This window comes from Bubalus kerabau, chromosome 8 (assembly GCF_029407905.1).
Source record: "Bubalus kerabau isolate K-KA32 ecotype Philippines breed swamp buffalo chromosome 8, PCC_UOA_SB_1v2, whole genome shotgun sequence".
NCBI classification, from domain to species: domain Eukaryota; kingdom Metazoa; phylum Chordata; class Mammalia; order Artiodactyla; family Bovidae; genus Bubalus; species Bubalus kerabau.
This window is the reverse complement of record NC_073631.1, coordinates 117,023,407-117,050,938: the sequence shown is the minus strand read 5'-3', so window position 1 is coordinate 117,050,938 and position 27,532 is coordinate 117,023,407. Positions and strand designations below refer to the sequence as shown.

The following is a 27,532-nucleotide window of genomic DNA, read 5'->3' as shown; positions in this document are numbered from 1 at the left end:
ACAGCGCTCTCAGTAACGCTGCACAGATGGAAACTCCCAGAAATACAGCTGCCGGGTCAAGAAAAGGTAACTGCACGGGGAACCTGATCGACACCATGAAATTCCCCACAGTGGGTGCTCCCATCAGGAACAGGGGCGTGTGTCTGTCTTCCAAAGGTGGGTGGGAGCGGGGGGGGGTGCTTTTCTAAAGGAGGAACTACATGGCCCCTGGGCCAGAGCCCAGCATGGGGTGGTAACACTGGCTGTCTCTGGGCAGAGTTGGGGCCCTTGAATGATGCCTCGGATGTTTCAGAGATGGGTCGGGCAGAGGAGAGCTCCTGGCGGCTCAAAAACAGACAGCAGAGCTTCAGGCCTGCTGGCCTCGTGGGGTTCCAGTGTCTTGCTGACCCGAAGTACAGGGGACACTAAGGAGGCAGCTGCTGAGGGGGCCTAGCTGGGGAGGGCCTGCTGGGCCGCCAGACCCTATGTTTGGTTAGCCGCTGGTTCGCCCGCGGCTGCAGGAGGCGCTGCCAGCCTGAGACAGGCTGTGGGTTGATCTCCGTTGGTTTGCCAACTGCGTTCATTTCTACTCCGTGTCCTTCCACAGAGCCTCTGTGGCGAGGTTCCACGAGACGTGGGCTCTTGGCAGTGAGGGGAAGTGTGCCAACTGAACACAGCCATGCTGCACGGTGATCGCCCATCCTCCCAGTGAGACTGCAGTGGGCAGGGGCCTCCCTGTCCCCACCTCGTGGGCTTGGCGGCCCGCAGCAGGTGCTTAACGAACGCACATCTTGAAGGAGTGAATGACACCGTTTACTGCACAGATGTAACCAGCTTCTGAGGCTGCAGCCCCAAGTACATTACCACAGATCATTCTAATTAAACTCTTAAAAAACAAGCTCTCAAAATGAAGTTCAGCTGGGTTTATGACCCACGCGGAATGGCTGCAGGAGCCGAGGTCGGGGTTAAGACTACGAGTGGCCGGCTGACCGCCTGGCCTTCTGTGGTCTCACTACTTCCCTAAAGGGGGTGGGGTGGGAGTGGGGGGCAGGACTCAGAGAGGCCACCCTGCAGAGGTAAGGAAAGACCTGGGATCTGGTGTCGGGAGACGTCTGGAGGCTGCTGGTGGAACAGGAGCTGGCCAGGTCTGGGAGGGGCCCGGTCGGCCAGTGTGGACCAGGGCGGGAAGCTGAGACCTGCCCTTGGCTGCCGTCCCCAGGGAGGGGTTTAGTGGCAGAGCAAGCTGGAGCCAGGCCAGGCCTGCCCAGGGAGATGACCTCTCATCAGCAAGAAAGCAGGGCATCCAAGCAGGCTGGTCGTGGCCCAACGGTAGCATCTGCTCCCAGACCACATCTACGGAGGCCGTGGGGGGACTGAGCCCTGGCTGCCACACGCACACCGGAGCTGTGCAAGGTACCCCAGGCTGGCCTCCAGCCGCAGCCGCCCGCGGTCACCCTTCTATGCCGTGGGATAAATCCAAATGGGCTCACTGGGGCAACCTGCTTCCTCACCCGAGCGAGACTCAGCGGGGTCGTCAGCCCAGATGGGGCTGTGAAGGGCGGAAAGCTTCCTGGAGGGAAGTGCCATGAGCAGAACTCAGGGAGGAGGGGTGACCAGTTCTGGGGCGACCAGGGCTGGAGGGAAACCCTGGCTGCTCCGAGGTCCCCTGGAAGCTGACACCCCGCCCCACTCACAGCTTTGGGGTCGCAGGCTTGTGCCACTGGGCAGCTGGCCTGTCCTCTTTCAAGAAGCGGCTCTGGTCAGACCTGTACCTGGGACCCTCTCTGACCACCCCAGGGAGGCTGGCTGTGACCGCTCCTCGTTGGCCTGATTTTCTGTCTCGCCAGCCCAAGGAGCTTGGCATCAGCTGCTCCTTAGTGGGTTCTGGTGGGCGTTAGCACTGACTGTCCCCCGCGGTTGGGGGCTGGGGCCTGGGGCCTGTGTCCCCCTTCTGTCACTTTCAGAGGTAGGTGTCCCCACCTAGAGGGTGAGGGTCCACGTTCTCACCAGGTGACAGACTCTAGGTGAATGGGGCTGGGGCAGTGGGGAGATGGGCTGGCTCCTGGCAACCTTGTGTGGAACAGACCACAGCCACCCCCCACCCCCGCCCCTGGGCCAGGGGGTCCGCCAGCCACCTGTCCCATTCAGACAGAGGTCGGGGGTGACATCTAAAGGACTGTGTTATGGGGCAGGGAGAAGGGAAGCTGTGCCCAGGACGGGGCTGTGGGTTTGAAGGGTTGGCTCAGAGGCTGGTCCACTTCTGCCAGGGTCCGAGAGACACGTTAAGAGTCCGTGGAGGAACTCGAGGTCGTGGCTTGGGTGTGGGAGGAATGCTGGGGTGAGTTCCTACTGCCCTTCCCCAGCGCTGACTTGTGAAGAGTCCTTGCAGCTGCAGCCTGGACACCATTAAGCTGTCAGGTAGAAGGGAGGCCAGCAGGGTGGGGAGAGGGGTCAGGAGGACTGGGCAAAGGGAGGGGACCCACTCAGGGCCTGGGAGCCCACCCCCTCCCCTGGGCGGCCAGCCCAAGGACTCTCAGCTCCAGCAGGAGGCGGGCAGCCTGGCGGCAGGAGGACAGCTGGGCCCAGCCTCCTCCCAGCCCAGCACCTGGCCCGGGGTTTTATTCCGAGCAGGGGGAGCCGCCCCACCCAGCATGCTGGCTCTCCTCCTGGGAGCGGGGTCTGCGGGAGGCCCCCTAAGCTGAGCTCTGGCCTCAGCCACAGACGCCTGGCGGTGACCAGACCTCTCAGGACTTGGAGTGCTGGTGCCCAAGGACTTGGGGCGCCTCCGGAGGCGGGGTGTCCAGGGCCTGTCTCCGGATGAGCTCCGAGTAGAGCCCGCCCTTCTTCAGGAGCTCCTCATGGGTCCCCACCTGCAGAGAGGAAGGGGGGGCAGATGGTCATCCCCCACCCGGCCCAGAGCTCACAGCCCTCAGAGGACCAGCTCCTTGGGCTCGTCTCCACCTAAGCCAGAGCCCCTCCGGAGGACACAGCACCGTCGTTCACAGGTTGCGGCTGGCGCATCTGTACTTGTTAGCCGAGCTGGATTGTGCAAGAACCTCTGGATCCCCCTGTCCTCCTTACAGGGCCTGGCGCCCCTCGCCCAGTGCAGGTGGCTGGGGGACTGTGAACCGGGCCCCATACAGCCTCCGAGCCCTGCTGCAGACCCAGCCTCGGGGTGCTGCTCCTGCTGGGCCCTGATCAGGTTCCCCGGGCCCCCACTTCAGCCCCTCAGCCCTGGGGCCCTCCCCCAGCAGCATGCGCTTCTGAGAACCCTCCCCTGTGACACTGGGGGTCTCACTGCAGCTCTGCTCACTGCTCGCCCACCCCCAGGGGAAGAAACAGGGGCCTGGAGTGGCCAGGGCTTACTGAAGGGCAAGAACTCCTGAATCCACACGGTGCTACTACCAGACCATAACCCCCAGCCCCCAGGGTCATGCCAGACCCTCCCACAGCTCAGCTGAGCCACCAACCTCCCTGTGTCCATCCCAGCCCACCGACCCGTGCCCCAGGGCCCTGGCTGACCTCGCAGACCCGGCCATGGGCCATGACGACGATCCGGTGGGCCGCGCGCACGGTGCTGAGCCGATGGGCGATGACCAGCACGGTGCGCCCGGCGCTGGCGCGGTCCAGGGCCTCCTGCACGACTCTCTCGGACTCCGAGTCCAGTGCACTGGTCGCCTCGTCCAGGATCAGCACGGCGGGCTGCTTGATGAGCGCTCGGGCGATGGCCAGGCGCTGCTTCTGGCCGCCAGACAGGGTTGCACCCCGCTCACCTGGGGGGCGGGAGGTGGGGAGAGGGCAGGCGTGATGCCTGGCAGCACCCTGATCCCCCACCCCTGTGCACACAGCGGGGCGCAGTGATGCCCGATGAGGCCAGGCTCCACCCCGTACCAGGGCACGGCTCGGAGCCACGACGGGCCCGGACCCACCTGCCCCGGCCCTGAAGCTCTAGCCACCTTCTCCTGGCCTCCTGGGTCTCTGCTGGACCCAGATATGGCTCCTGGAGTTCGGGTGGCAGAATGGTGGGAGTCCACCCTACCCCCGGACATTCTGGAAAGACCACATGTGGAGTCCAAAACGCCCACAGAGAACAGCAGAGGTGGCAGGCTGAGCGCCAAGAAGAGCCTCCAGGTGACGACAGTCACAGAGCAGGCGCCAGAGGGAGAGGGAGGGCCAGCTCCTCCAGGCAGGGCTGCATCCAAGGAGCAGAGTCTCAGCAGCAAGAAACACAGACCTCAAAGGATGGCTGCTCGACGGGGCAGGCTGAGCTCAGCAGACCGAGGCCTGACTGTGTCAGTCGCTCAGTCCTGTCCAACTCTGCGACCCCATGGACTGTAGCCCACCAGGCTCCTCTCTCCATGGGATTCTCCAGGCAAGAATACTGGAGCGAGTAGCCATTCCCTTCTCCAGGGGATCTTCCCACTCCAGGGATCGAACCTGGGCCTCCTGCATTGCAGGCGGATTCTTTACCATCTGAGCCACCAGGGAAGCCCTGACTGAGACCTAAGTGTCAAGAAGAGTTGAGAGGGACTTCCCCAGTGGCCCAGGGGTTACAAGTCTGTGCTTCCACTGCAGGGCATGCTGGCTGGATCCCTGGTCAGAGAACTAAAATCCTGCGTGAAGCAAGGTGTGGCCAAAAAAAGAGAATTGAGAACTCTAGATATGCCTGCACCATGAGAGGACTTTCCAGGTGGCACAGTGGTAAAGAATCCGCCTGCGATTCGGGAGATGCAGGAGACCCTGGAGGAGGAAATGGCAACCCACTCCAGTATTCTTGCCTGGAGAATCCCATGGACAAAGGAGCCTGGCAGCCTGTCACAAAGAGTAGGACATGTCCAGCACCATGAGACATGCTGGAACATTCTGCAACAGAGCCAAGAGACTCTGGATAACGGACACGAGCCCAGAGGTTGGAGAGAACCTCTGAGAGGAACACACGAAGCTGCAAGCTTCGACGTGAAGATTCTCGTGTGATGCTACGTTCTAATGTTCTAGAACCACCAGAGCCCGCTTCTGGGTAAGTCAGAACAGAGATGTGCCCAACCAAAACCATCCCTGTGGATAACAAAAGTGGAAACACCTTTCATTAAAGGATAAAACCCAGAGAGAGAAAGAGATTGATTCCCTGTGCTTCTGGTCAGGTCTCGGGGGCTGATGTGGTGAACTCTGAAGAGTCCCCACGTCATGGATCATGTGTGTCCCCGCCACGCTCCTGTCCCTGCAGCCGGCTTGTGCCTGAACCACCCCGGCATGGTCTCTGTCCCCGGAGAGCCGCCTCTGTCCCCCGAGGCCACAGTCCCAGTCTGGTCTCCCCCGAGGCCATGACCGCGTTCCCACCCCCCTGCACCCCAGCCCACGTGGGCCCCCAGGCCCGTGTGGGACGCCGTGCCTGAACTCACCCACGATGGTGTTGTAGCCCTCCGGGAAGCTGGTGATGAATTCGTGTGCATTGGCTTCCCGTGCGGCTGCGTAAACCTCTTCGTCAGAGGCGTCCACCTTCCCGAAACGAATGTTCTCCATGATTGTGGTTCCAAACAGGACGGGCTCCTGGGGGCGGGAGGTGGGGGGGAACCACAGGAAACATCTCGACTCTGCCCCGAAACCCTGAAGAGTGTAATCAGGAGAGTTCTGGCCACAACAGGACCCCGTGGAGGGCAAGTGGGGAGGTTCAGAGTTACAGGTCTGAGAGAGACCCATCAGAGTGGGGAGAGGCCAAGCTTGCTGCAGGACATGGGGCCCCTCGGGAAGGGGCGAGGGAAGGCGGCTAGGAGAGCAAGACCAGCTGGCCAGGCAGGGCACCCTACTCTGGGGAGACGGCCAAGGAAGATTTTATTACAATTTGACCTTCTGGATGCCATGGGCTGTCAGGGATCCTAAAAGGGCCGCCCCATGGGACCTCTTAAATTGAGGAACAGAGTCCAAAGGCAGAGCTGCAGCAGCTGGGACCCTGGTGAATGAACACTGGGACCAGTGAAGACAGCCCACCCGCCCCCACCCCCTCAAGGGCCGTGGGACTGAGAAGCAAGCTTCACCTGGCTGATGAAGCCGATGATCTGGCCCCGGAGCCAGGAGGGGTCGAGGGTGCGCAGGTCCTGCCCATCCAGTGTCACCACGCCCGCCGTGGGGTCGTAGAAGCGCTCGAGCAGAGACGCCACAGTGGTCTTTCCTGGGGGTCAGGGAGGGGAGGAGGGCATGGGTTTCCAGAGCGTGTTCCGGGAGAGCGGGGCCCCTCCTGCCACACTGGGTGGTTCCAGGGTGCGGAGTTGCAGGTGGGCGGGGGGGTAGTGGGCCCTTCTTACCTCCCCCGGACTGGCCCACCAGGGCCACGATCTTGCCTGGGGGCAGCGTGAGGCTGAAGTCTCTGAGCACAGGGAAGCCGGGGCGGCAGGGGTAGCTGGTGGGAGGCGAGAGACTCTCAGGTCGCACCAGGTTCTTGGACCCTTGTCACCTGGTCCCTCCTGAACTCTCAAGTCTCCCTGAGCCCCGGAGCGGGGTTTATTCAGAGGGCCACACCGCCCTACGGGTCCCCAGACCTCCCCCTCCCCTGCCCTCAGCCTGGAGAGGAGAGGAGGCGGCTGACACCGACCTGAAGGAGACGTTGTGAAAGGCGATGGAGCCGCGTAGGTGCTCCCGGGGCAGGCTGCAGCCCCCGCTAAGCGGGATGCCGGGGCTCAGGGTCATGTACTCGAAGACGCGGGCGCCTGCGCTGAGCCCCCGCACCACCTGAGGAGGGGTTCGAATCTGGGGTGAGGGAGGCCTGGGTCCGAGGGAAGGGGCAGCATCTCCTGGCCGACCTGGGCGGGAAGAGCTCACGGCGTCCCCTTCACTGGACGCCCGGTTTCTGCAGCATGCAAGTCACGTGGGTGGCTGTGGGACTCCAGCCCAGATCCTGGACCCGCACCCCCAGACCCTTCTCTGCAGCTCACCTGACCGAACAGGATGGAGAGGTTGGCCATGGACCTACAAGGAAAAGACATGGGCTGGAAGCAGGCAGCAGCGAGAGGCTGAGAGAAGGCGGCCCGGAGGTGGAGGGGCAGGTCTGGAGGGGGCGGGCGTGCTGAGCGAGGCGGGAAACCGGGCAGCCTGAGGCTAAACAGAGAGGCTTCTCCTGAAACCTGGGGCCCCTGGGGCCCCGGGACCTGGCAACCCTGTGTAGACTACCCAGTCCTGGGACAAGTCACTCCTCCCTTCAGAGCCGCGTTCTTTCCTGGCCCAGAGGGGGCCGACAGCCAGGGACTCCCTGAGGGCCGGGCTCCAGGGAGGAAACGGCCAGGAAGGCGGGCAGCGGGCGGGCAGGGGGCTTGGGCTCCAGGCTGCCCGCAGCCTGCAGGGCATGAGGCCCACCCAGGTGGTCGGATCTAGGGCTGTCCAGGCCCGGGGAAGCAAGGTCTAATGAAGTGGAAAAAAAGGATGTTACTCCTTCCACAGGAAGAAGGAAACAGAAGACACTGGGCCGCAGGGGGCGGGGGCGGCTGGGGGGACCCCATGAGAAAATTCCCTGAAGATTTTATCTCATCGCAGCTGCACCCAGACGGTGGGCGGCTGCCTCTGTCACACGGGGCTGGAGGGGGGTGAGTCACTGCTCCTTAGTCACAGCACCCGGCTGGCCTGGCCGCCCGTGACTGTGCGTCTGCGATGGTGTGTGCAGGTTTTTCTAGAAGCAAGACTGCCTCCCCAGGGCCACACTTGTCCCAGCACCCAGGTAGGGGCTGGGGAGAGGGGGGCGGACGGGGCTCAGAGCGCTTGCTGGAGGGGGCGAGAGGCATGGAGGGGAGCTGGGACAGGGCGCTCTCCGCCAATGTCGGGAGAGCACTGTCCACCAGAGACCTGGAAGCCGCTAGGGCCCGGTGGGGGTGCCATGCCACCACTGAAAACCAGCTGCGCGTGACCCTGCTCGCGGGGATGGTGCGGGAGGCAGGCCTCGCCCTCCCTGGAGGCCCCACGGGGCAGGGTGGTGGCTGGGCCCATTCCCAGGGGGACCCAGACCCAGACGCCTGGCCATGACCCTGGTCCGTCTGGGCACCTCCCTCTCCCTTCCAGGACCCCAGGGCCACCACTGAGAACCCCTCGGGTGGGGTTGCTTGAGGCTGCTTGAACTCCGGGCAGGCCTGCCTCCCTGCCTCCCCCTGCTGGACCCCAGGAGGAAACACCAGCTTCTTTACTGACACCCAGTTTCTCCAAGGTGGGTGGTGAAGGCTCCCCATGTGGTATGTGTGTGTGTGTGTGTGTGTTAGTCACTCAGTCGTGTCTGACTCTTTGTGACCCCATGGACTGTAGCCCACCAGGCTCCTCCGTCCATGGGATTTCCTAGGCAAGAGTACTGGAGTGGGTTGCCATTTCCTTCTCCAGGGGAATCTTCCTGACCCAGGAATCGAACCCGCGTCTCCCACATTGTGAACAGACGCTTTGCCGTCTGAGCCCCCAGGGAAGCCCCGTCCTTATTGAGGGGCTCCCAAAAGGCCGGGCCAAGGGCCCAGCGAGCAGCACCACCTAGCAGTCTGTGAGTGGCTTTCCTGAGCCTGTAACTGCAGTCTGCTAGCCTGCCAGGCTGTGCAGTGGGGAGGGAAGGAGCGGGTCTGTGCCCAGGCCACAGTGGGAGGGGGCCCAGTGGACGGCGAGTCCAAGGGAGGAGGGGCGACTGCGTGCAGGGAGCCAGAGGGTCCATGCAGGTCAGCACCGCGGGAGGGGCAGCCGGGGGCAGCCCGTGTTCCGTCTTTGGAACCCTCAGACCTCCGTGTCCCAAGGCCACAGGGGAGGAGGCAGGTGCCCAGACCCAGAGAGGGTGTGAAGGGGCCTGACTAGGCAGCACTGAGCAGAAACGGGGGGGGATTCTGGTCTTTGTGGGACACTGGCCTGGGGCTGGGAAAGGTGGATTCTTTCTACCTGCCCTGCCTCGGGGTGAGCGCCCTCTGCCCCGGACGGTAACAAGGCCAATGGTGAAGGACTCTGGAAGAAATGCCCCCCACGCTCGTGGGGGTGAGACCCGGAGCAGAGCAGGACACACAGACCAGGGAAATCAGGGTGAGGAGGGGGACCCAGGGGGACGTTGGGGCTGATGCCGTTTTCTCCACACGGTTGGTGGTAACACGGGTCTTCACTCTCCAGTTACTTGTTATTTCACATTTACTCTATTTATCTAGTGTCTATTTACATTTTATATGTTTTGGTGTATATGGTACATGGGGGAGAGAACAAAGCGAGGAGAAACGGAATCAGGGGAAGGAACTGCCAGGAACTCAGCTTAGAAGGGGTAGGGGAGGGGAGGAGGCTGCCCACCCTGGGTCCTCTTGTGGCAGAGTGGCGGAGCCATGGACACGGTGAGCCAGCTGGGTGGGACGTGCAGGGGAAGGTCAGGCAGAGGGCGGGAGGCCAGCTCTTAGAGAGTGCATCAAAGATGGCCTACCGTACATGGAGTCTTAAGAAAGAAAGTGAAGTCACTCAGTCATGTCCAGCTCTTTGTGACCCCATGGACTGTAGCCCACCAGGCTCCTCTGTCCGTGGAATTTCCCAGGCAAGGATACTGGAGGGGGTTGCCATTTCCTTCGCCAGGGGATCTTCCCCACCCAGGGATTGAACCCAGGTCTCCCGCAGTGCAGGCAGACTCTTTACCATCTGAGCCACCAGGGAAGCCCACAGAGTCTTACTCAGCCTTAAAAAGGAAGGGAATTCTGACACCTGCCCCGACGTGGATGAACCTGGGAGAAGTCGCGCTCAGAGAAAGACGCCCTCACCAGGGACAGACACTGTATGAGCCCACCTACATGAGGACCTGAAGCAGACAGATTCACAGAGACAGACAGTAGGATGGGGTCGCCGGGGGCTGGGGAGGGGGTTGTCTAGGGACAGCATTTCGGTTTCACAAAGTGAAGCTGTTCTGAGGACGGATGTTGGTGAAGGTCACACAACATGAGTGTTATGTGATACTAATAAACTGTACTTAAATACGTTAAGACGGTAAATTTTGTTATGTGCATTTTATCAAAATTAAACAAAAACAGCTTATCAAGGAAACTTTTGAGTTGTTGGGAAGTTGAAGCTGACGGATGCGTTTCTGAGGGTACAGTGAATGAGGTTGCGGGGTGCCCTGAGTGGGCACTACTGGGAGGCAGGGGGCCCCCTCCCCAGCCTTGCACTTCACTGGGGGAGCTGGTCACTTCCACAGCAGACTGGCGCCCTCTGTCCCAGCTGGGCCCCTCAGGAAGAGAACGGCCCACACTCACCTCTGCACAGTCTGGGAGGCCACCAGGAAGGACATGAGGTCTCCCCCCGTCAGCTGCTGCCCGGCCACGAGGGAGCCCCCAACAAACAGGGTGCCCAAGACCATGCCTGCGAGGGGTAAGGAGAGGTGGTCAGGGAGGAGGGCGGGGGACAGAGCCTGGCCCCTGTGCTGGTCCCTGCCATGCTCCACCGACTGGTGTTTCAGCAAGTCATTTGAATGGTCTCTGCCTTAGTTCCTCTTTTGATAGTGAGGGGGTTGGGGGCACCTCACTGCTTCCTCTCCAGCAGCTCTGCCCGTGGCTCAGATGTGGCACTGGGCCTGCGTGCCCACTCCCTACCTGAGTTGGCAGCCTTCTCCCCTAGTTAGCAAACCAGCTACCTGGCACTCAGGAGACGCTGGCCACCAAGCAGGTGGAGGGCTGCCCTGGCTCTTCCGAGCTCACCCCGAGCTGCACCCGTACTCCCCCCAGGGGTCCCTGCTCACGCACAGTTGAAGGCGATGTTGGAGAGCCCCTGGAACAAGGCGATGCCTCTGCCCAGCTCCTCTGCCTTACAGCGGGACCCCTCCAGCTCCGCTCCGTAGCGTCTGGGGACAGAGGCCAAGCACAGCCCTCAGGAAGCTGGCAAGGTTGGGCCCAGGGCGGATGAAGGGGCCTTTGGGGAGCACCCCCCAGCTCTGCACTCCGTCCCTGCTCAGGACTCACTCCTCCTCCCGCTGCTCCATGGCGAAGGCTCGCACCGTCCGAACGTTGCCCAGGGCCTCATCTGCCACACCCGTTGCCCTGGCAACCTGCGAGGGACCCAGAAGTTAGAAAGCCAGGATGCAGATGGGGAGGGTGACCAAGGAGCACAGGGTGCAGAGAAGGAGGAGAGCACGGGGGGGCGGGTGGGAATTCCGATACCTGCTCCTGACACTGGCGAGACAGTTTCCTGAGAGCTGAGCCCATCAGGGTGCCAACTCCCATCAGGGCAGGCGTGGCCACCATCAGCAGCAGTGTGAGGCGTGTGGAGAGCATGGACAGCGACACCAGGCAGCCGGCCACCTGCGTGCAGCTCCGCAGCCCCTGGGCAGTGGACAGGAAGCCTGTGAGGCGTCAGCACCAGGACGTGGGGACTCGCCAAGCGTCAGATGGCTAGAGCCAGCTCCCCACTCCACTCACAGGGCGAGGCCACAGGTCTAACCCCCGGGAGGCCACGGGTCACAGGCTGTAACCCTTTCCTGACCAGCAGGGGTGAGAAACTACGGACCAAGGCCTCCTCCTCCTCTTCCTAATGCCACTGCCCTCTTCTGCTCCAGAAACTGAACCTAAAAAGGACCGCCTGGCGATGCCGCCCAGGGCCTGCTGGGGGGTCGGTGACAACGTGGAGAGCAGGGGATGAAGAGAGGACATCCGGAGTTCAGCAGAACTGTCGCTGGCTCTCCTGTCAGTGGGCCAGGCACTCCGGGGCCAGGCCATGATGAACATCTTGGCAAGCAGGGCTGGCAAAGGCTCTTGTCTGAGTTCTTGGGAAAGGTTTTCCGGGGGAGGTCGGATTTCACCGCTGGAGAGAAACAGCCTGTCCTGACCTTAGACACACGGCCGTGGGTCCTCCCACCCGTGAACGTCCCTGTACCCTCATCCACATCCTCACCAGAGGGCAGGCCTCTCGCTTTGGTGTGAGCTGGGGGTGAGGGGACCCAAGAGTGGGGCGGGGCTGGCCTGCGAGAGTGTGTGCAAATGTGTGTGTGACTCTAACAGTGCCCTAGGCCAGGTCCCCTCCACCTGGGACACTGACCTGGGAGATGACGAGTTTGAAGGAGGATTTAAATTCTTGCACGTCTGTAGTCAGTCGGCTCACCAGCTGCCCTGTCTTCTTAGCATCGAAGAACTCGATGTCTTGGCTGGTGGCAGCCGCAGGTGGAGAGAAGGAGGGAGACACGCCCTCAGGACGAGGCCCCGCCCCAGACACGCCCCCAGACCCCAGGGCCCCGCCCCCTACCGGAGCAGGTTGCAGAAAAGCGCCCTCCGTAGGTCCACGGCCATGCGCTCGCCGATGCGCGACAGCAGCACCAGGTACCCGAAGGTCAGCAGGCCCTGCAAGACAGGCCCGGCTCTCAGGGGCGCCCAGGGCTCCTCACGGGGCGGCAGGCTCCCCAGCCCTCCCTCCTGCGGTACCTGGAGGCCGTAGAGGAGGAGCAGGTGGGTGCTGAGGCTTCGGGACTCTGTCAGGAAGCTGCCTGCATGGTCCCTCGTGTACTTAGCCACGATCTCCACCAGCTGCCCCAGAAGCAGGGGGATCTGCACGTTCACCAAGGCCGCGCCCAGGGCCAGCTTGGGGGTGGGGGCAGCCGGTCAGAGGGGGACCACCTCTACCCGGTCCCTGAACCTTCCTCTCTCACTGCTGCCCCCGCTGTGGGGGTTCCTGTGTCTCTCAGAAAGGAAAACCCGGCCGCCAGCCCCTGGGGACCCTTGGACCCTGTCCCCCAGCCACCCTGTGCAGGTCCTCCAAGGAACCCTCGGCCGTGTCCCCATGCCAGCGGCCCCAGGTCTCCTCTGAGACTCAGCCAGGCAGGAAAGCTGTCCCCATGCGGCCCTGGCTGGGGGGCTTCTGCAAAGAGGGTGTATCCTTCCCTTCCCTGGTGTTGGGAGGCGGGGAGGGAGAAGACCTCACCACGATGGCTGCCCCCAGGACCAGCAAGTGGGGGCGCAGAAACTGCCAGAAGAGCGTCCAGTTAAAGCGGGGCTCCAGGACACGGGGTCTGGAGCGGGCCAGGGGGGCCTCTTCTGCCTCACACAGTGCCACAAGGCTGAGGCGGGAGCACTTACTCAGAACCAGGGGGCCCAGGAGGACTCCCCCGACCCAGCGCCAGGCAGAGGGGCTCCGGACGGGAGCCGGGGGTGCTCGAGGGAGGCGGGCCCGGAGCTGGGAGCGCAGCCGGGCCACGACCCCGAGGAGGCAGGCGCTGGGGTGGCCACTGGAGGACCTGCAGGGAGAGAACGCCATGATGGCTCACGGGCCTGGCTGGCCCTCAGCTGAGCAGCACGGCGCCCGGCTCTCGGCCCTTGGTTCAGCCCTCTGGGGGACAGAGGCTTCTCTGTGACAGCTCCCCCTGGCCGTCTCAGGGAGGCTCTTAAGCAACCTCCATTTCTGAGACGAACACACCCAGTGGAAAGTCATCGAGTCTCAAAGGTGTTTGCCCCCGGCTCTTCTCTGGGATGGCTGGCCCTAATCAGCGACCACTTCCAACCCCTGCTCTTTCAGAAGAATGACGGGTCATCAGAGCTGGACAGCGCTCCCCTTACAGACAAGCAGCAGAACTGGGACAAGGTGGGACCCCTGCTGTCTGACTCCAGAATCCAGGCTCAGGATTGGGTGTGATGAGCTCACAGTTACATGTGGGGAGGCCAGGAGTGATCCCAAGACTCTGCCCACTGGTTGGAAGCTTATTACACCCCATCACCCTGTCCCCTCCCGGGCCTCGAGTGCTAACGTGACAGACAAGGTATGGAAGAAAAGGGTGACGATAAAATCCAAGTAACTTGTATCTTGTCGTCTCACATAGGCCAAGATCCCCCGTATCCTGCAGTTTTGGTATCTGTAGATGGCAATGCAGGGTGATCAGCCTACTGTGCACCGCACTCTGCTCTGAGGTCCAGGGAACAAGAGGCCAACAGGACAGACCAAGTAACGGCCCTCGTGGTGGTTAAGCTTTAGCGTGGGTGTATGAATATATATACCCTGATGCTGGGAAAGATTGAAGGCAGAAGGAGAAGAGGGCAGCAGAGGATGAGATGGTTAGATAGCAACACAGACTCAATGGACATGAACTTGAGCAAACTCCAGGAGATGGTGAAGGACGGGGAGGCTAGCGTGCTGCAGTCCAAGGGATGGCAAAGAGTTGGACATGACTTAGTGACTGAACAACAAAAGTGTATAGGGCAGGGGGGGACACAAAAAAGGCTAACGACAAAGCTTGCTGAGCGTGGGGGGTGGGGGAGGGGGACCCATTACTGTCCCTTTAAAACATGTGGACTTGAGAGGGCAAGGAAGACCATAATCACAATTGCATTTTAAAGATCCTTGCAGAGAGGAGTGAGCTAGAGAAGGACAGGAACAGCTATAGGGAGGCCTGTTAGAAGTATCTGTTACCTGGCCAAGAGTAGATGGGAGGATGATCAAAGATGCAAATAAGATTACTGATGAGGAGAGGCTTTTAAAAAACAAATGGATGAGAGGGTTTTCCTTTACGACAATGGTTTTTCCTATTTCCAGACCCTCCTAACTACACTCAGTCTCATCCTTCCCTGTTTCAATGAGGCCTGCCTGCGCTTCTTGCCACCTCTATGTGACATCTCCCCCTACCCATCCACCTGCCTGTTTTCCACCGCATATTTCCTATCTATCCAAAATATAAATGGAAAAAATATATAAACAGAGAAGCTCACTGTCCTGCTTTCTGTAAATGCCCCACTTCCCCATCACACTATATATACTCCTTGATGGCAGGAAGTCAGATCTTATTCACCACTGTATCCCCACAACACTTAGCAGGGCTCTGGTACAAAACAGAGCTCAGCAAATGGTTATGTTTGTTGAGTGCATGCCCTCATTAGAAATGCAGAACAATCTGACAAAATCAACCCTGAATGTTCATTGGAAGGACTGATGCTGAAGCTCCAATACTTTGGCCACCTGATGCGAAGAGCTGACTCATTGGAAAAGACCCTGATGCTGGGCAAGATTGAAGGCAGGAGGAGAAGGGGACAACAGAGGATGAGATGATTGGACAGCATTATTGACTCAATGGACATGAGTTTGAGCAAACCCTAAGAGATGGTGAAGAACTGGAAAGCCTGGCAAGCTGCAGGCCATGGGGTCACAAACAGTTGGACATGACTTAGTGACTGAACAACAAGTAATCTGATTCACTGCTGCAATGTTTGTAAAGATTTAGACTTACTGTAGACAATAATACGAAATATATTTTACTTTATGACCCAGCACAGTGAACATATGTATGTTGCAGAAAATAAAAATGCTTCACAAAACAATACTTTCCTTATTATTATTATTATTTTTTGCCTCAAGGTTTGCAGGATCTCGTTCCTCCACTAGGGATCAAACCTGAGTCCTGGCAGTGAAAGGCCCAAGTCCTAACCACTGGATCGCCAGGCAAGTCCCTCCCTAATTTGTTTTTTAAACATGTATACTGTTATATTCACTTTCTTTAAAATTTCATTCATTTATGGCTGTGCTGGGCCTTCGTTGGTGCACTGGGGCTACTCTGTGTTGCCCTGGGGCTCCTCATTGTGGTGGCTTCTCTTCCTGCGAAGCACAGGCTCTAGGTGTGTGGGCTTCAGTAGTTGCAGCATGCTGGCCAGGCCCTAGAGTGCGGACTCAGCAGTTGTGGCCCACGGGCACAACTGCTCTGAGGCACATGGAATCCTCCCGGACCAGGGATCGAACCCGTGTCTCCTGCATTGACAAGTGGATTCCCATCCACTGTACCACCAGGGAAGTCCTATATCCCTTCTAGAGGGTCCAGACTCACTAAATTCACTTTCTGATCTATTGTGTTGTGACTTGCAGGTCTGAAAAACACTGTGCTATGAACACACAAATTCTAGCACACTATCTGATGTCTTTCCTGGGGTTGTGCTCTCATTTAAATAATATCGACACCCTTACTCTTTTCCTAAGGACTGTATTCAAGCCTTTTAATAATTTACCATGGCCACTTTCCAGCTTTTCTCATCTTCTCCAAACTAAGGTCTAAGCAGTGCTTGGTCACTGCCAAAAACTGGCGATTACTTTCCAGCACCAGTACTTCTAAGCTGCAGCTCCACCCCTCTTGCCCTCCATCAGTCAAATGTGCTTCCTGAAGGACACAAGTCCACATCCACCCGCTCCTGTGATCAACTGCCTGCCTAGCTCTTGGGTTTTCACTCTACGATTAGAAAGGAATCAGCTGCTTCTCGTAAAGCGTTTACAACGGAGTCACAGTCTCTGGGTCCTTTTCATTCCCCATTTGTGTTTTTCTCTCTTGGGACCAACGTGTGCAGAGCAAATGAACACCAACATATACATACTCTTTTATCTCTGCTGAAACTATACAGATTTAGGAACCATTTTTGTTCAGTTCACACTGAATCTGTGGAACAACAGCCATGCTAAATGTCTCTGGACACTTAATTTTTGTCCACATCTCCAGCCCAATTCCAAGAATGAGGACTGAGGCCAGAAACAGGGGGCCTGATGAAAGTGAAAAAGTTGGCTTAAAACTCAACATTCAGAAAACTAAGATTATGGCATCCAGTCCCATTACTTCATGGCAAATAGATGGGGAAACAGTGACAGACTTTATTTTTGGGGGCTCCAAAATCACTGCAGATGGTGACTGCAACCATGAAATTAAAAGACACTTGCTCCTTGGAAGAAAAGTTATGACCAACCTAGACAGCATATTAAAAAGCAGAGACATTACTTTGCTGACAAAGGTCCGTCTAGTCAAGGCTATGGTTTTTCCAGTGGTCATGTATGGATGTGAGAGTTGGACTATAAAAAAAGCTGAGCACCGAAGAATTGATGCTTTTGAACTGTGGTATTGGAGAAGACTCTTGAGAGTCCCTTGGACTCCAGGGAGATCCAACCAGTCCATCCTAAAGGAAATCAGTCCTGAATATTCATTGGAAGGACTGATGCTGATGCTGAAACTCCAACACTTTGGCCACCTGATGCGAAGAACTGATTCATTTGAAAAAAACTGATGCTGGGAAAGATTGAAGGCAGGAGGAGAAGAGGACGAGAGGATGAGATGGTTGGATGGCATCACCGACTCGATGGACATGAGTCTGAGTAAGCTCCGGGAGTTGGTAATGGGCAGGGAGGCCTGGCGTGCAGCAGTCCATGGGGTCGCAAAGAGTCAGACACGACTGAGCGACTGAACTGAACAGAACTGACACCTGTGCAGCACGGCGCCCTCTGGTGGGGAGAGCAGACCCAGCGTGGTCCCCAACCCAGAGCGCCCCCCTCCGTCCAGCCTTCGCGCGGAAACAGAGGCGCCGAGCCTCCCACCGGCACCTGGCCGTCGCTATAAATAATCGAGGCCGATCCTCCCGGGAACGACAGTCGACCCCCCGGGCCAGGCCGGCCTACAGCTCCCAGCAGACCTTGCGAGAGCCCGGGACTCCATCTCCCGGCGGGCCCCACGCCCTTCAGGCGGGTCAGTATCCCACGCTCCCAGTTAGGTTTCGTGCCTTTTTACCTGACAGCCGAGAATGTCTGGAAGCGGAGGGGTAGCAACGGCTTGCCTGGGACGGGGCCACCCCGAATCCCGACTCGAAACAAGTGCACCAGCATGATGTGGGGAGAACCGGACCAGCCGGCAACAGCGGCTTCACCCTGATCCCATTGAAGGCTCCATGTTGGCTCTGGCCCGCTCCCGACAACCCCCGCGCGACGCGGCGCTGATTGGCAGAAAGAAGCATCAATTTCATTGCAAGCTGTGATTGGAGAAAACCTCGTTCGCGCCTCAACGATAATTGGCGAGAGCCGCCTGTGGCCCGCCCCCTCCCATCCATTTCTGGGCGGGGCCGAGCCGGAAGCGGCAATGTTTTCCGCCCTCCTCCGGGGTCGGCTCTAAGGTGAAGTCTTGAGGGCGTGCCGAGTGCGCTCCCCCGCCCCGCCGGGTATCCATAGTAACGCGTCAGCGGCCGACCGCAGGGTCAGTCTCTCAAGCTTGCTCTCAGAGCATTCCAGGTGACCCGGAATCTCCGGGGAGTGTAGAACGCTGGTTCTGGGAGACCAAGGGACAAAAATCGTTTGGAGGTATTTTTTTTTTTTCCTCCAAAATATATGCACGTGCCTTTCCACCCACCCCGCTCCCCTAGGCGAGTCAGAGCTCCGGGGACAACGTGCGTGCTTGCTTAGTCGCTTCAGGCATGTCCGACTCTGCGACTCTACGGACTGCAGCCTGCCAGGCTACTCTGTCCATGGGATTCTCCAGGCAATAACACTGGAGTGAGTCGCCGTGCCCTCCTCCGGGGGATCTTCCTAACCCAGGGATAGAACCTGCATTTGTCTCCTGCATTGGCAGGCAGATTCTTTACCACTAGCTCGCCACCCGCTCTGGCCGCCACATATATTTGGGGAAAAACTCCCCTGGTGATTCTGACAAGCTCGCGCTACACAATGGTTTAGAACCACTGGCGCGACCCCAGATCCATCTCCCTGATAGATGCCTTCCTACCGCAGTCAGGCTGACTTGCCTGTAGCTGCCGCCGCACAGCTCTTACACCTGCAATTTCTCTCTTATTTATTTCTTCCGTGTAATTATTTGCTTGCATAGCCACCTCCCTACCAGGCTGTGACTTCCTCTTGGATAGTGGCTCTGTCTCGCTCATTGGTCCCCTCTTTCCCCTCTACACGCCTGGCAAGGAAAAGTGCCCTTTACAATAACTTGAATTGGGCTGGTGGTAGGGAGGCTGTCCATTGATGAATCTGGAGTGAAACTGGGTAGGAAAATGTGCCAGGATTAGTTTGAAGTTCGACTGGGTGCAGAGGGTGTATGAGAGGATCCTAAAGTGCATATGGTGGAAACGTGAGTGGGGTGAGTGAGGTTGGGGAGAGACCAGAGGAAACCCCGCAAAACCCATTTGGGCAGACGTCTCAGAGAGATCATGGGAATTTCTTGGCCCCTCTGCAATGTGAGATTCCATCTGGGGACACCAGAAGTCTTGTTTTCATAGCTCTGCCTCCTGCTCTGGGATAGAACTCTACAAGTCCTGAGCTATTATGACACTTTCCCTCCCAGGAAAGAAGCACAGGTTCCTCCTCCAAGTTCCTCCAGAAGGCAGTCTGGAATGCACTCTGTTTCTCTCTCTCTCCATTTCCTGGGCTGGTCCCTACATCAACCCTTGGGCCTAAGCCCTGGGGGCCCTAACACCTGGGTGGATGAGTCAGCACTGCAGGAATGGGCTTCAGTAGGAAACCTAATGATTCAGGACCTCAAGAATGGCGTTGGACAAGCCACCAAACCAGCTGTCTGGGCCTCCGCCCCCTCTTGAGGTGGCAATAAGGAACTCAGCTCTGTCACGGGGCACCCAAATTACCTGCCCTTGCAAATTCCAGACCTTCAGCTGCCCTCTGCTGGGTCAGCCCTGACGCTTCTGGGGGGGGGGGGGTGGGCCCAAAACTGGATCAAAACTGGTGGAGAGGGTTTCAAGAGGATGAATCAGTGAACATAATGGAGCTTCAAGAACCGCGCTTTCCTACTGTAAAAGCTCCAAGAACCATCTCATATCCAAAAGAACCCCCTCCCCTCGCTTCAGTTCTCTCCTGTCCTCAGCCTCCCCTTTTCCCTTCTTTAGCACTGTCATCACAACAAAACATGCACACGTTTTTCTTTTCTTTTTTGTTTCAAAGTGTTTCTCTGCTGATCACTTGGTGTGTGTGTATGTAGGGAGGAGAGAGAAGGCTTGTTTTGTTTTGAGATTAGGTATTAAGAACCAAAGATGTACAGTATTGTCCTGGCCCCATAGCTCTAACATCTTTAATAGGATTCTTTTTGCCTTTGCTTTGGCTGCTGCTCTCTGGCCTCGCCTTTAAATCCCCTGGAGGTCTGAAGGTGGGACTGTGGGGATCTCCTTCTGTCCTCTGCAGCTCCTGCCTGGCCGGGTGTGGAGGTGGAGCCCTAAGAGGTTTGGCCGCAGGTTGCCCTGGAAGGGGTACGAGTGGTCGGACTGGTGCCTGCGAGTTGGGACGCCTGAGCCGCCCCCACTGAGTCATGAGCTGTTGTCACCCGTCCTAGTTGTCAACGTCTCTGCTCAGCAACGCAGCCCTCTGCGGAGACGGCAGCAGCTCCCATCCTTCCGAGCTTTCAGAAGAAGCCGCTGGCCTGATGGTGAGGCGAATGGGCTGGGGGGGGACCAAGGGGCGGTTGGGGTGGCGGGGAGACCTGGGGCCTGGATCTGTGCCCCTCCTCCCCACGCCACTGCCTCCTCTTCCTCCTCCTCCCTGTCGGGGACCTGGGGCGGGGAGGGTCTCCTTCTTCTCTCTGTCCCCTGTCCCTCCCACAAGAAGGGCCCCTTCCTCAGCTCCTCCTTCAGCCTCGGGGCTCCCCTGCCCAGCGGTGCAGGCCCCAGGGGCTTCTCAGCCTTGCCACAGTGCCCCCCCCACCCCAGCCACCCCCCCAGCGCAGCCCCAGCCCTCGATGACACCCGTCTCTGCTCCCCTTCTCTGGGGTTCCCACTCTGCCCCTCCCCCGGCCTTGGGGACTCCCCCTCCCCCATGCCGATGCCCCCAGGACTCTCCTGGGCTGCGGATAGGCCCTCTGATCCCCGAGCAGGATTATGAGCGGCTGGAGGACGGTGACCCCGAGGGGTCCCAAGATTCACCCCTCCATGGGGAGGAGCAGCAGCCCCTGCTTCATGTGCCGGAAGGGCTCCGAGGTGAGCGGGTGGGTGTGGGGCTGGGGAGGCCCTGGAGGCTCTAGGGTTGCCCACCCCCTCTCCGCAACGCCGCCCCGGGCTGGGCCTCTGGCAGCAGCTTGAGGGCATGGAGTCAGGTGAGCACCACACCCCAACGCTCTCCCTTTTGTGCCCAGGCTCCTGGCACCACATCCAGAACCTGGACAGCTTCTTCACCAAGATATCCTTTCTGTGCGCAGCCTGGCAGAAGGGGCATGGCAGGCAGGGGGATGGGTGCTGTGGGCTGGGGACTTGGTGGGGGGATCGGGAGGCATCCTCAGGAAAAGCCCATCAGGCTTCAGGCGGACTTCTTGACTTGTGGCCACATCTACAGCTACCACCAGAGGAATGGCTTTACCTGTATCCTGCTGGAGGATGTCTTCCAGCTGGGGTGAGATGTGCCCAGGGGCCCAGCAGGAGGGGCTAACCAACTCGGTGGGCCTGGGGGCTGGGGCAGGAGCCCACTCAGCCCTCAGGCTTGAGCACCACTCTTCCTCTCGTCCCAGACAATTCATTTTCATCGTCACCTTCACAACCTTCCTCCTTCGTTGCGTGGATTACAATATTCTCTTTGCCAACCAACTGAGTAACCGAACACGACCTGGGCCACTCCAGAGCAAAGTGACCTTGTCGGACGCCGTCCTACCCTCCTCCCAGTGTGCCCAGCGGTGAGTGAAAGCCGGCGGGGGCAGGGGCTGAGGGAGACCAACACAAAAGCCTCCCCTCCTTTTGTTCCTTGGTCTAGATCATCCATTCTCTGAGGTTTTGGTTTGAAGACACCTTTAATCCACTTAATGTTGGTGGAGAATACACCTTTAATACACTTAATGTTTGTTGAGAACCAACTTCCAGGGGCTTTTGTTCTGAGCATCCTATCTGCATTTACCTTGTTAGATGTCAAAGCCAAGAACAGCTTTAAAATCTATGAATGTAGGAACATACATCCCGTCTGTGAACGTGATGTCACATAGACTCGGGAAAAGTCCACTGGATACTCTTGGGAGAATGAGAATGAAAATGGCAGAAAACCTGAATATTAGCTGAAAAGTTCTGACCTTCCAGACACAAGAGTTGGGGGACCTCTAGGACCCACACTCTGAGAATCGCTGGTCTGGCAGGGCCCCCTCTCCCTGACCTCCATCACTCCCCAAGACTGGTCTCCCTTGCTATGGGGCCCTACTTTGTCTCTACTGTCTGTCTCGCCTCACACAGGATCTGCTCCAGCCCCCTCCTGGTCTTCCTGCTGATCCTGGCTGCTGCCTTCTGGCTGTTCCAGCTGCTTCGCTCGGTCTGCAACCTCTTCAGCTACTGGGACATCCAGGTGTTTTACAGGGAGGCCCTGCACATCCCCCCGGTGAGTTGGATGAGCGTGTCTGTGGAGGGGTGCCATGTCGGGGGGGAGGTGGGGGGCAGAGGATGGGGAGGAGTGGCGGGCTGTGCAGACTGGAGGAGCCACTGCAAAGAGGGCAGAAGACCTTTGTGACACACCTACCTAGGCTTAGCCCCAAATAACGCTAGGAAGTGGAGTACCACCCGGTAGAACCTGAGGTCCTTACTGTTGTGGCTCTTAGTTGATGCAGATAGTTATGGAAGATATGTACAGCCACGTGCCTGTGGTCCAGACGATGGGGATTTAGAGGGGTGGTTTTACAGAGCAGGAAGGACTGAGACCTGGCTGGGAAGGATAGGAGGTGAGATGGTGTTCCAGGCCCCATGAAGGAAAGGGGTGGAGGGGGGAGCAGTGAGCATCTCGGGCAGCGATGAGGAGACTGACCTACCAGCTTGCCACTGAGTGTTCAGGCCTCTGTCCGGGGGCCCCACCCCCCTTTCTGGCTTCTCTTTGCAGGAAGCTACTTCGTGGGCCCCTTCACTGTTCCTGGCCACACTTTGCTCTCTCCTCCTCCTCTTGGTCTCACTCCATCTGCCTCTGTACTTAATTCTTTCCCTAAGGCACAGCACAAAGGCTACCTTCAGCAGTCAACTTCCCTTGCTCCCCTCAGAAGTCCAGAACCCTGCCCTCCAGTGCAGCAAAGGGGAGAGGTCCTCTGAAAGCCCCCTTGAGTAGGGGAGCCCGAGCCACAGCAGAGGGCTGGGGACAGACACAGGGAACGTCGGGAGCTGGACCGCTGCTCCTCCAGGAAGGCGCCTGACCCCTTCTCTTTCTCCCTCCTTCTTTCTTCTCTTCCCTGCTTCCTTTCAGAGGTAGGGGAGACCCTGGGATGGACTGGAGAGGCTGGCCTGGAGGGACGTGACTAAGCTGGGCTGGGGAGGCTGGGTGAAACTGGGCTAAAATGAGTTTTGCAGCTGAGCAGCAAGTGAGGTCTGACGGCATCCCCCTGCCCCAGATGGGGAGGTGGCCACTGCCTTAGGAAGATTAATCTGATGGAGGGGATGGGGGTGGGGGTGGGGTCTCCAAGCATGACAAGTTAAAAGCTTGTGCGGCTTCTGCGCCCGGCTGGCTGGCACCCTAGGAAGGAGAAAGAGTGATCGCCCTGTTACCTCCAGCTGTGGTGTGCCTTGTGCCTGTAGGGCTGCCAGGACGGGGAGGGGGCGTGTCTGGAAGATCTGCTTGGAAGGGGCCGAGCTCATATACCTATGGAGTTTAGCTTATGGGGGGGGGTCCCCTGGGGAGCACGTGACTCCTGGCCCAGGAGGGGCAAGGGCCTGGGGAGGTGCCAGACCGAGGATGAGGTGCCCCTGGTAGGTGGCAAAGAGAGGAGGGCGAAGGGGCGGCCGTGAAAGGCGGTGGGTTTCCGGCGGGAGGGCCCGGGTGAGGCCGGCGGGGAGGGCACGCCGGGATGCCGCTCTGGCCACGCGGAGGGTGGGCATCGCGATGGAGAGGGGTCGGGGGCGCTGGCTTCAGCTGTCGGCTCTCCGCAGGAGGAGCTCAGCTCGGTGCCCTGGGCAGAGGTGCAGTCCCGCCTCCTGGCGCTGCAGAGGAGCGGGGGGCTATGCGTGCAGCCGAGGCCGCTGACGGAGCTGGACGTCCACCACCGCATCCTGCGCTACACCAACTACCAGGTGGCGCTGGCCAACAAGGGGCTGCTGCCCGCCCGCGCCGCGCTGCCATGGGGCGGAGGCGCGGCCTTTCTCAGCCGCGGCCTGGCACTCAACGTCGACCTGCTCCTCTTCCGCGGGCCCTTCTCGCTCTTCCGTGGCGGCTGGGAGCTGCCCGAAGCCTACAAGCGCGGCGACCAGCGGGCCGCCCTGGCCGCGCGCTGGCGGCTCACGGTGCTACTGCTGGCGGCCGCGAACCTGGCGCTGAGCCCGCTGGTGCTGGCCTGGCAGGTGCTGCACGCCTTCTACAGCCACGCCGAGTTGCTGCGGCGCGAGCCCGGCGCGCTGGGGACGCGCCGCTGGTCCCGCCTGGCCCGCCTGCAGCTGCGCCACTTCAACGAGCTGCCGCACGAGCTGCGCGCGCGCCTGGCCCGCGCCTACCGCCCGGCCGCCGCCTTCCTGCGCGCCGCCGCGCCCCCCGCGCCCCTGCTGGCGCTGCTGGCCCGCCAGCTCGTCTTCTTCGCCGGCGCGCCCTTGGCCGCGCTGCTCGTGCTCACCGTGTACGACGAGGACGTGCTCTCCGTGGAGCACGTGCTCACCGCCATGACCGCGCTCGGGATCGCGGCCACCGTGGCCAGGTGCGATGGCAGAGAGCCGGGAAAGGGGCCCTTTTCCTCGGTCCTGGGTCGGAGCCTCCGCGCACCCCTCCCTCTCCCCACCCCGCTAGTGTACCCCCACCCCACCCCCCGCACATCCTCTGAACCGCAGGCCCCCTTCTTTCCCCACCCCGATCCCGCCCTCTAGGTCTTTCATTCCGGATGAGCAAGGCCAAGGCCGTTCGCCGCAGCTCCTGCTGCAGGCGGCCTTGGCCCACATGCACTACCTCCCCGAGGAGACCGGCCCTGCCGGCAGGACCAGCTCTTACAGGCAGATGGCGCGGCTGTTGCAATACCGAGCTGTGAGGGTCACGCCGGAAGCGGCGCTGAGGGGACTTTTGGCTGCCCGCCGGGGTCTGGGGGTGGGTCCCCGGAGTGACGGGGTTGGAGGTTGCCCTCAGCAAGCCCTTCTCGGCCTCGGGCCTGCTTTCTCCAGGTCTCCGTGGTGGAGGAGCTCCTGTCCCCTGTCCTCACCCCCTTGTTTCTGATCTTCTGGTTTCGGCCCCGAGCCTTGGAGATCATTGACTTCTTTCGGCACTTTACTGTGGATGTGGCCGGGGTCGGCGACATCTGCTCCTTTGCCCTTATGGACGTGAAGCGGCACGGCCACCCGCAGGTGAGAGCCTGTCCCCGGAGGTGCTGGGTAGGTAGGTTGGGTAGGCGTTGGCTTGCCTCACTGGAAGCAGAACTGGGTTCCACCCCCACCTTCACTGCTTGGCACCTGCAACCTCGAGCTCCCCACGTCACTTTCCTGAGCCCTCATTTCTCAAATTCGGGCAATGACTAGCCAGTGCTTGGGGCTCTTAAGAGGATCACGTGAGATGACAGGTGAAGAGGCCTAAGAGGGTGTCCAGCACCATCACACACCAGTAAATGGGAGCACAGACCACCGGAGAGAAACGGCTCGGTCAGTGGATGGGGCTGGGGTACGGATGGGTTTCCTGACCAAGGCTGTCGGGCCAGTAGTGGTAGCCAGTGTGCACGGGCCAGCAAAACACTGAGCCCACGTCCTACGCTAGCGCTGGGTCTGGACCCGGGTCCTGCCCTCCGGCTGTGTTTTATTTGGCTGATCTTGAACTTGTCCCCTTGTGGCCTCCATCCTTTCCCCCTGGGCTAGTGTTTCCTGTCCTGCCTACCCCACCAGGCCCCCACCGCAGCTATCCAAGTGGAGTTGGCTGGAGTTCCCTGGTGGCCTAGTGGTCAGGCTTTAGTGCTTTCACTACCAGGGCCCCTGGTTCGATCCCTGGTCGGGGATCTGAGATCCCACAAGCTGCGCTGCCCGATCCTGGCAGCACGTGAAGGGCCATCGTTCCTTTTAGTGGCTCTCTGAGGGACAGACCGAGGCCTCACTGTCTCAGCGCGCTGAGGATGGGAAGACGGAACTCTCCTTGATGAGGTTCTCCCTGGTTCACCCACAATGGCGCCCCCCAGGCCACAGCTCCAAGTTCCTGGGGCACCTGAGAGGCCGGGTGCAGCAAGACGCAGCTGCCTGGGGCGCCAGCTCGCTGCGCAGCCCCCTTGCCCCTGGGACCCTCGGCAACTCTCACTCCCCCCTGGTGAGTTGGAGCCGGGCCTGCCCGTCTGCTCCCCCGTCCCCACCACCCTCAGCCTCACCCCTTTATTAGCCTGCTCGCTGGTGCCATCTGCTCTCCTGCCTTCCCAGACCTCCTCCCTCCCCTCTGTCCTCTCTTCTGACCCTCTCTCCTCTCGCTCCCAGCCGGAGGCCTTCCTGGCCAACCTCTTGGTGCAGCCCCTCCGGCCGCCTCAAGACCTCAGCCCCACAGCCCCCTGCCCGGCCGCAGCTACAGCCAGCCTCCTGGCCTCCCTTTCCCGAATTACCCAGGACTCAAGGTAAGGGGTGGGAGCCTGAGATGCCGGGAGCAAGGGGTGGGGCTGATCCTCCAGGAGAAGGGGCACTGGAGTGGGGGGTGATGTGGAAGGGGAGTTGAAGCCAGGCTCTCCCTGGGGGATTGTGCATGTCTTCATGGCGCCCTCTGTTCTAGCTGTGTGTCCCCGGGAGGCACTGGGGGCCAGAAGCTGGCCCAGCTCCCAGAGCTTGCATCTGCTGAGATGAGTCTCCATGCCATTTACCTGCACCAGGTGAGCAGAGGGGGTGCCAAAAAGAGAAGGGGAGGGAGGAGGCAGCTGAACAAAGGGGAGAGTGTGGAGGGGGCTGGAGTGTAAGGAGTTACTCAACAGGAGCTGGGGGAGGAGGTGTCAACAGCCTCTGCACCTGGCCTGGGGCTGGGCCTCACACCGGGACAGGAGGGAGGCCTCTCATCTTCTCCTTTCCTAGCTCCATCATCATCAGCAGCAGCAGCAGGAACTGTGGGGCGAGGCCTCAGCCTCCCCGCTGTCCCGGCCCTGGCCCAGCCCCCCACAGACTCTCTCTCCAGATGAGGAGAAGCCATGCTGGTCCAGTGATGGTGAGGCGGTTAGGGTGTGCAGGGGACAGACGCTGGGGACCTGCGGCCATCATGGCATTTCCCAACTCATGGCCTTTCTCACCAGGCTCCAGTCCCGCCTCCAGCCCCAGACGGCAGTGGAGTGCCCAGAGGACCCAGAGTTCGTTTCCTGGAGGGTTCCAGGAGCCCACAGACACCCAGAAGGAGCCTGGCCAGGCTACTAGCACTGACTGAGTGGGCTCCTCGGGGGTCAGTATCGTCTCACGGGGGTGGAGGAATGGGTAGGATATTGGGTGGTGTCGGACTTGGAGGGGCGGGAAGAGTGGTGGGAATTTGGGGTGACGGGGGGTTCATCTCTGGAACCTGAACCCCTGGACTGCCTGCCAAGAGCTTTTCCTCCCCCAGGCTCCCTGGCTTCTCCAGTCACAGGAGATTGGGCGAGGCGGAGTGGAAAGGCATGCCAAGCCCTCTTTCAAGACCCCCACGGGTGCTTAGTTGGGCAGGACTTGGGAGTCATTGACGAACTCGCCCAGAGCACAGAGGAACGGTAGGAGAGGAGCTTCCCAAGGCCTCAGGAAACACGTCTTGGAGACAGTCCCCACGTGGAGGGGCTAAGGGACAACTGTAGGTCCCGGGGAGAAGTTACCAAGTGACCTCATGCCTGTGGGCAGGGCCAAGGTAGAGGCCAAGCTACACATCAGGGAGCAATGGGGGATGGGACCTGAAAGGCAGTAGGTGCTCAGGTTCATCTGGCCCTTAGGTTCCCATGGGACTGGTGGAAGGGCATGGGGACTGTGAGCGGAAAAGACTAGAGGGGCCTGATGTGTTT

The 27,532-nt window shown here is 59.9% G+C and overlaps 2 protein-coding genes across 2 annotated transcripts; one reads left to right on the top strand and one right to left on the bottom strand.

Moving 5' to 3' along the window:
* Positions 1-770: 770 nt before the first annotated feature.
* Positions 771-17,667, bottom strand: ABCB8 (ATP binding cassette subfamily B member 8). The gene is made up of 17 exons (XM_055591269.1): positions 17,444-17,667; positions 12,850-13,162; positions 12,354-12,509; positions 12,178-12,272; positions 11,974-12,079; positions 11,100-11,261; positions 10,902-10,987; positions 10,686-10,783; positions 10,200-10,305; positions 6,906-6,939; positions 6,566-6,702; positions 6,279-6,373; positions 6,012-6,145; positions 5,379-5,526; positions 3,502-3,752; positions 2,721-2,849; positions 771-2,390 (listed from the first exon to the last, which is right to left on the bottom strand). The coding sequence occupies exons 1-16, from the start codon at positions 17,536-17,538 to the stop codon at positions 2,724-2,726; spliced, it is 2,142 nt and encodes a 713-aa protein (XP_055447244.1). The 5' UTR covers positions 17,539-17,667; the 3' UTR covers positions 771-2,390; positions 2,721-2,723.
* A 2,409-nt stretch (positions 17,668-20,076) lies between these two features.
* Positions 20,077-27,246, top strand: ATG9B (autophagy related 9B). The gene is made up of 14 exons (XM_055591268.1): positions 20,077-20,627; positions 20,783-20,826; positions 20,972-21,036; positions 21,152-21,313; positions 21,858-21,999; positions 23,526-24,280; positions 24,447-24,600; positions 24,735-24,914; positions 25,618-25,854; positions 26,016-26,149; positions 26,302-26,398; positions 26,595-26,724; positions 26,810-26,952; positions 27,109-27,246. The coding sequence occupies exons 1-13, from the start codon at positions 20,078-20,080 to the stop codon at positions 26,935-26,937; spliced, it is 2,778 nt and encodes a 925-aa protein (XP_055447243.1). The 5' UTR covers position 20,077; the 3' UTR covers positions 26,938-26,952; positions 27,109-27,246.
* Positions 27,247-27,532: the final 286 nt, after the last annotated feature.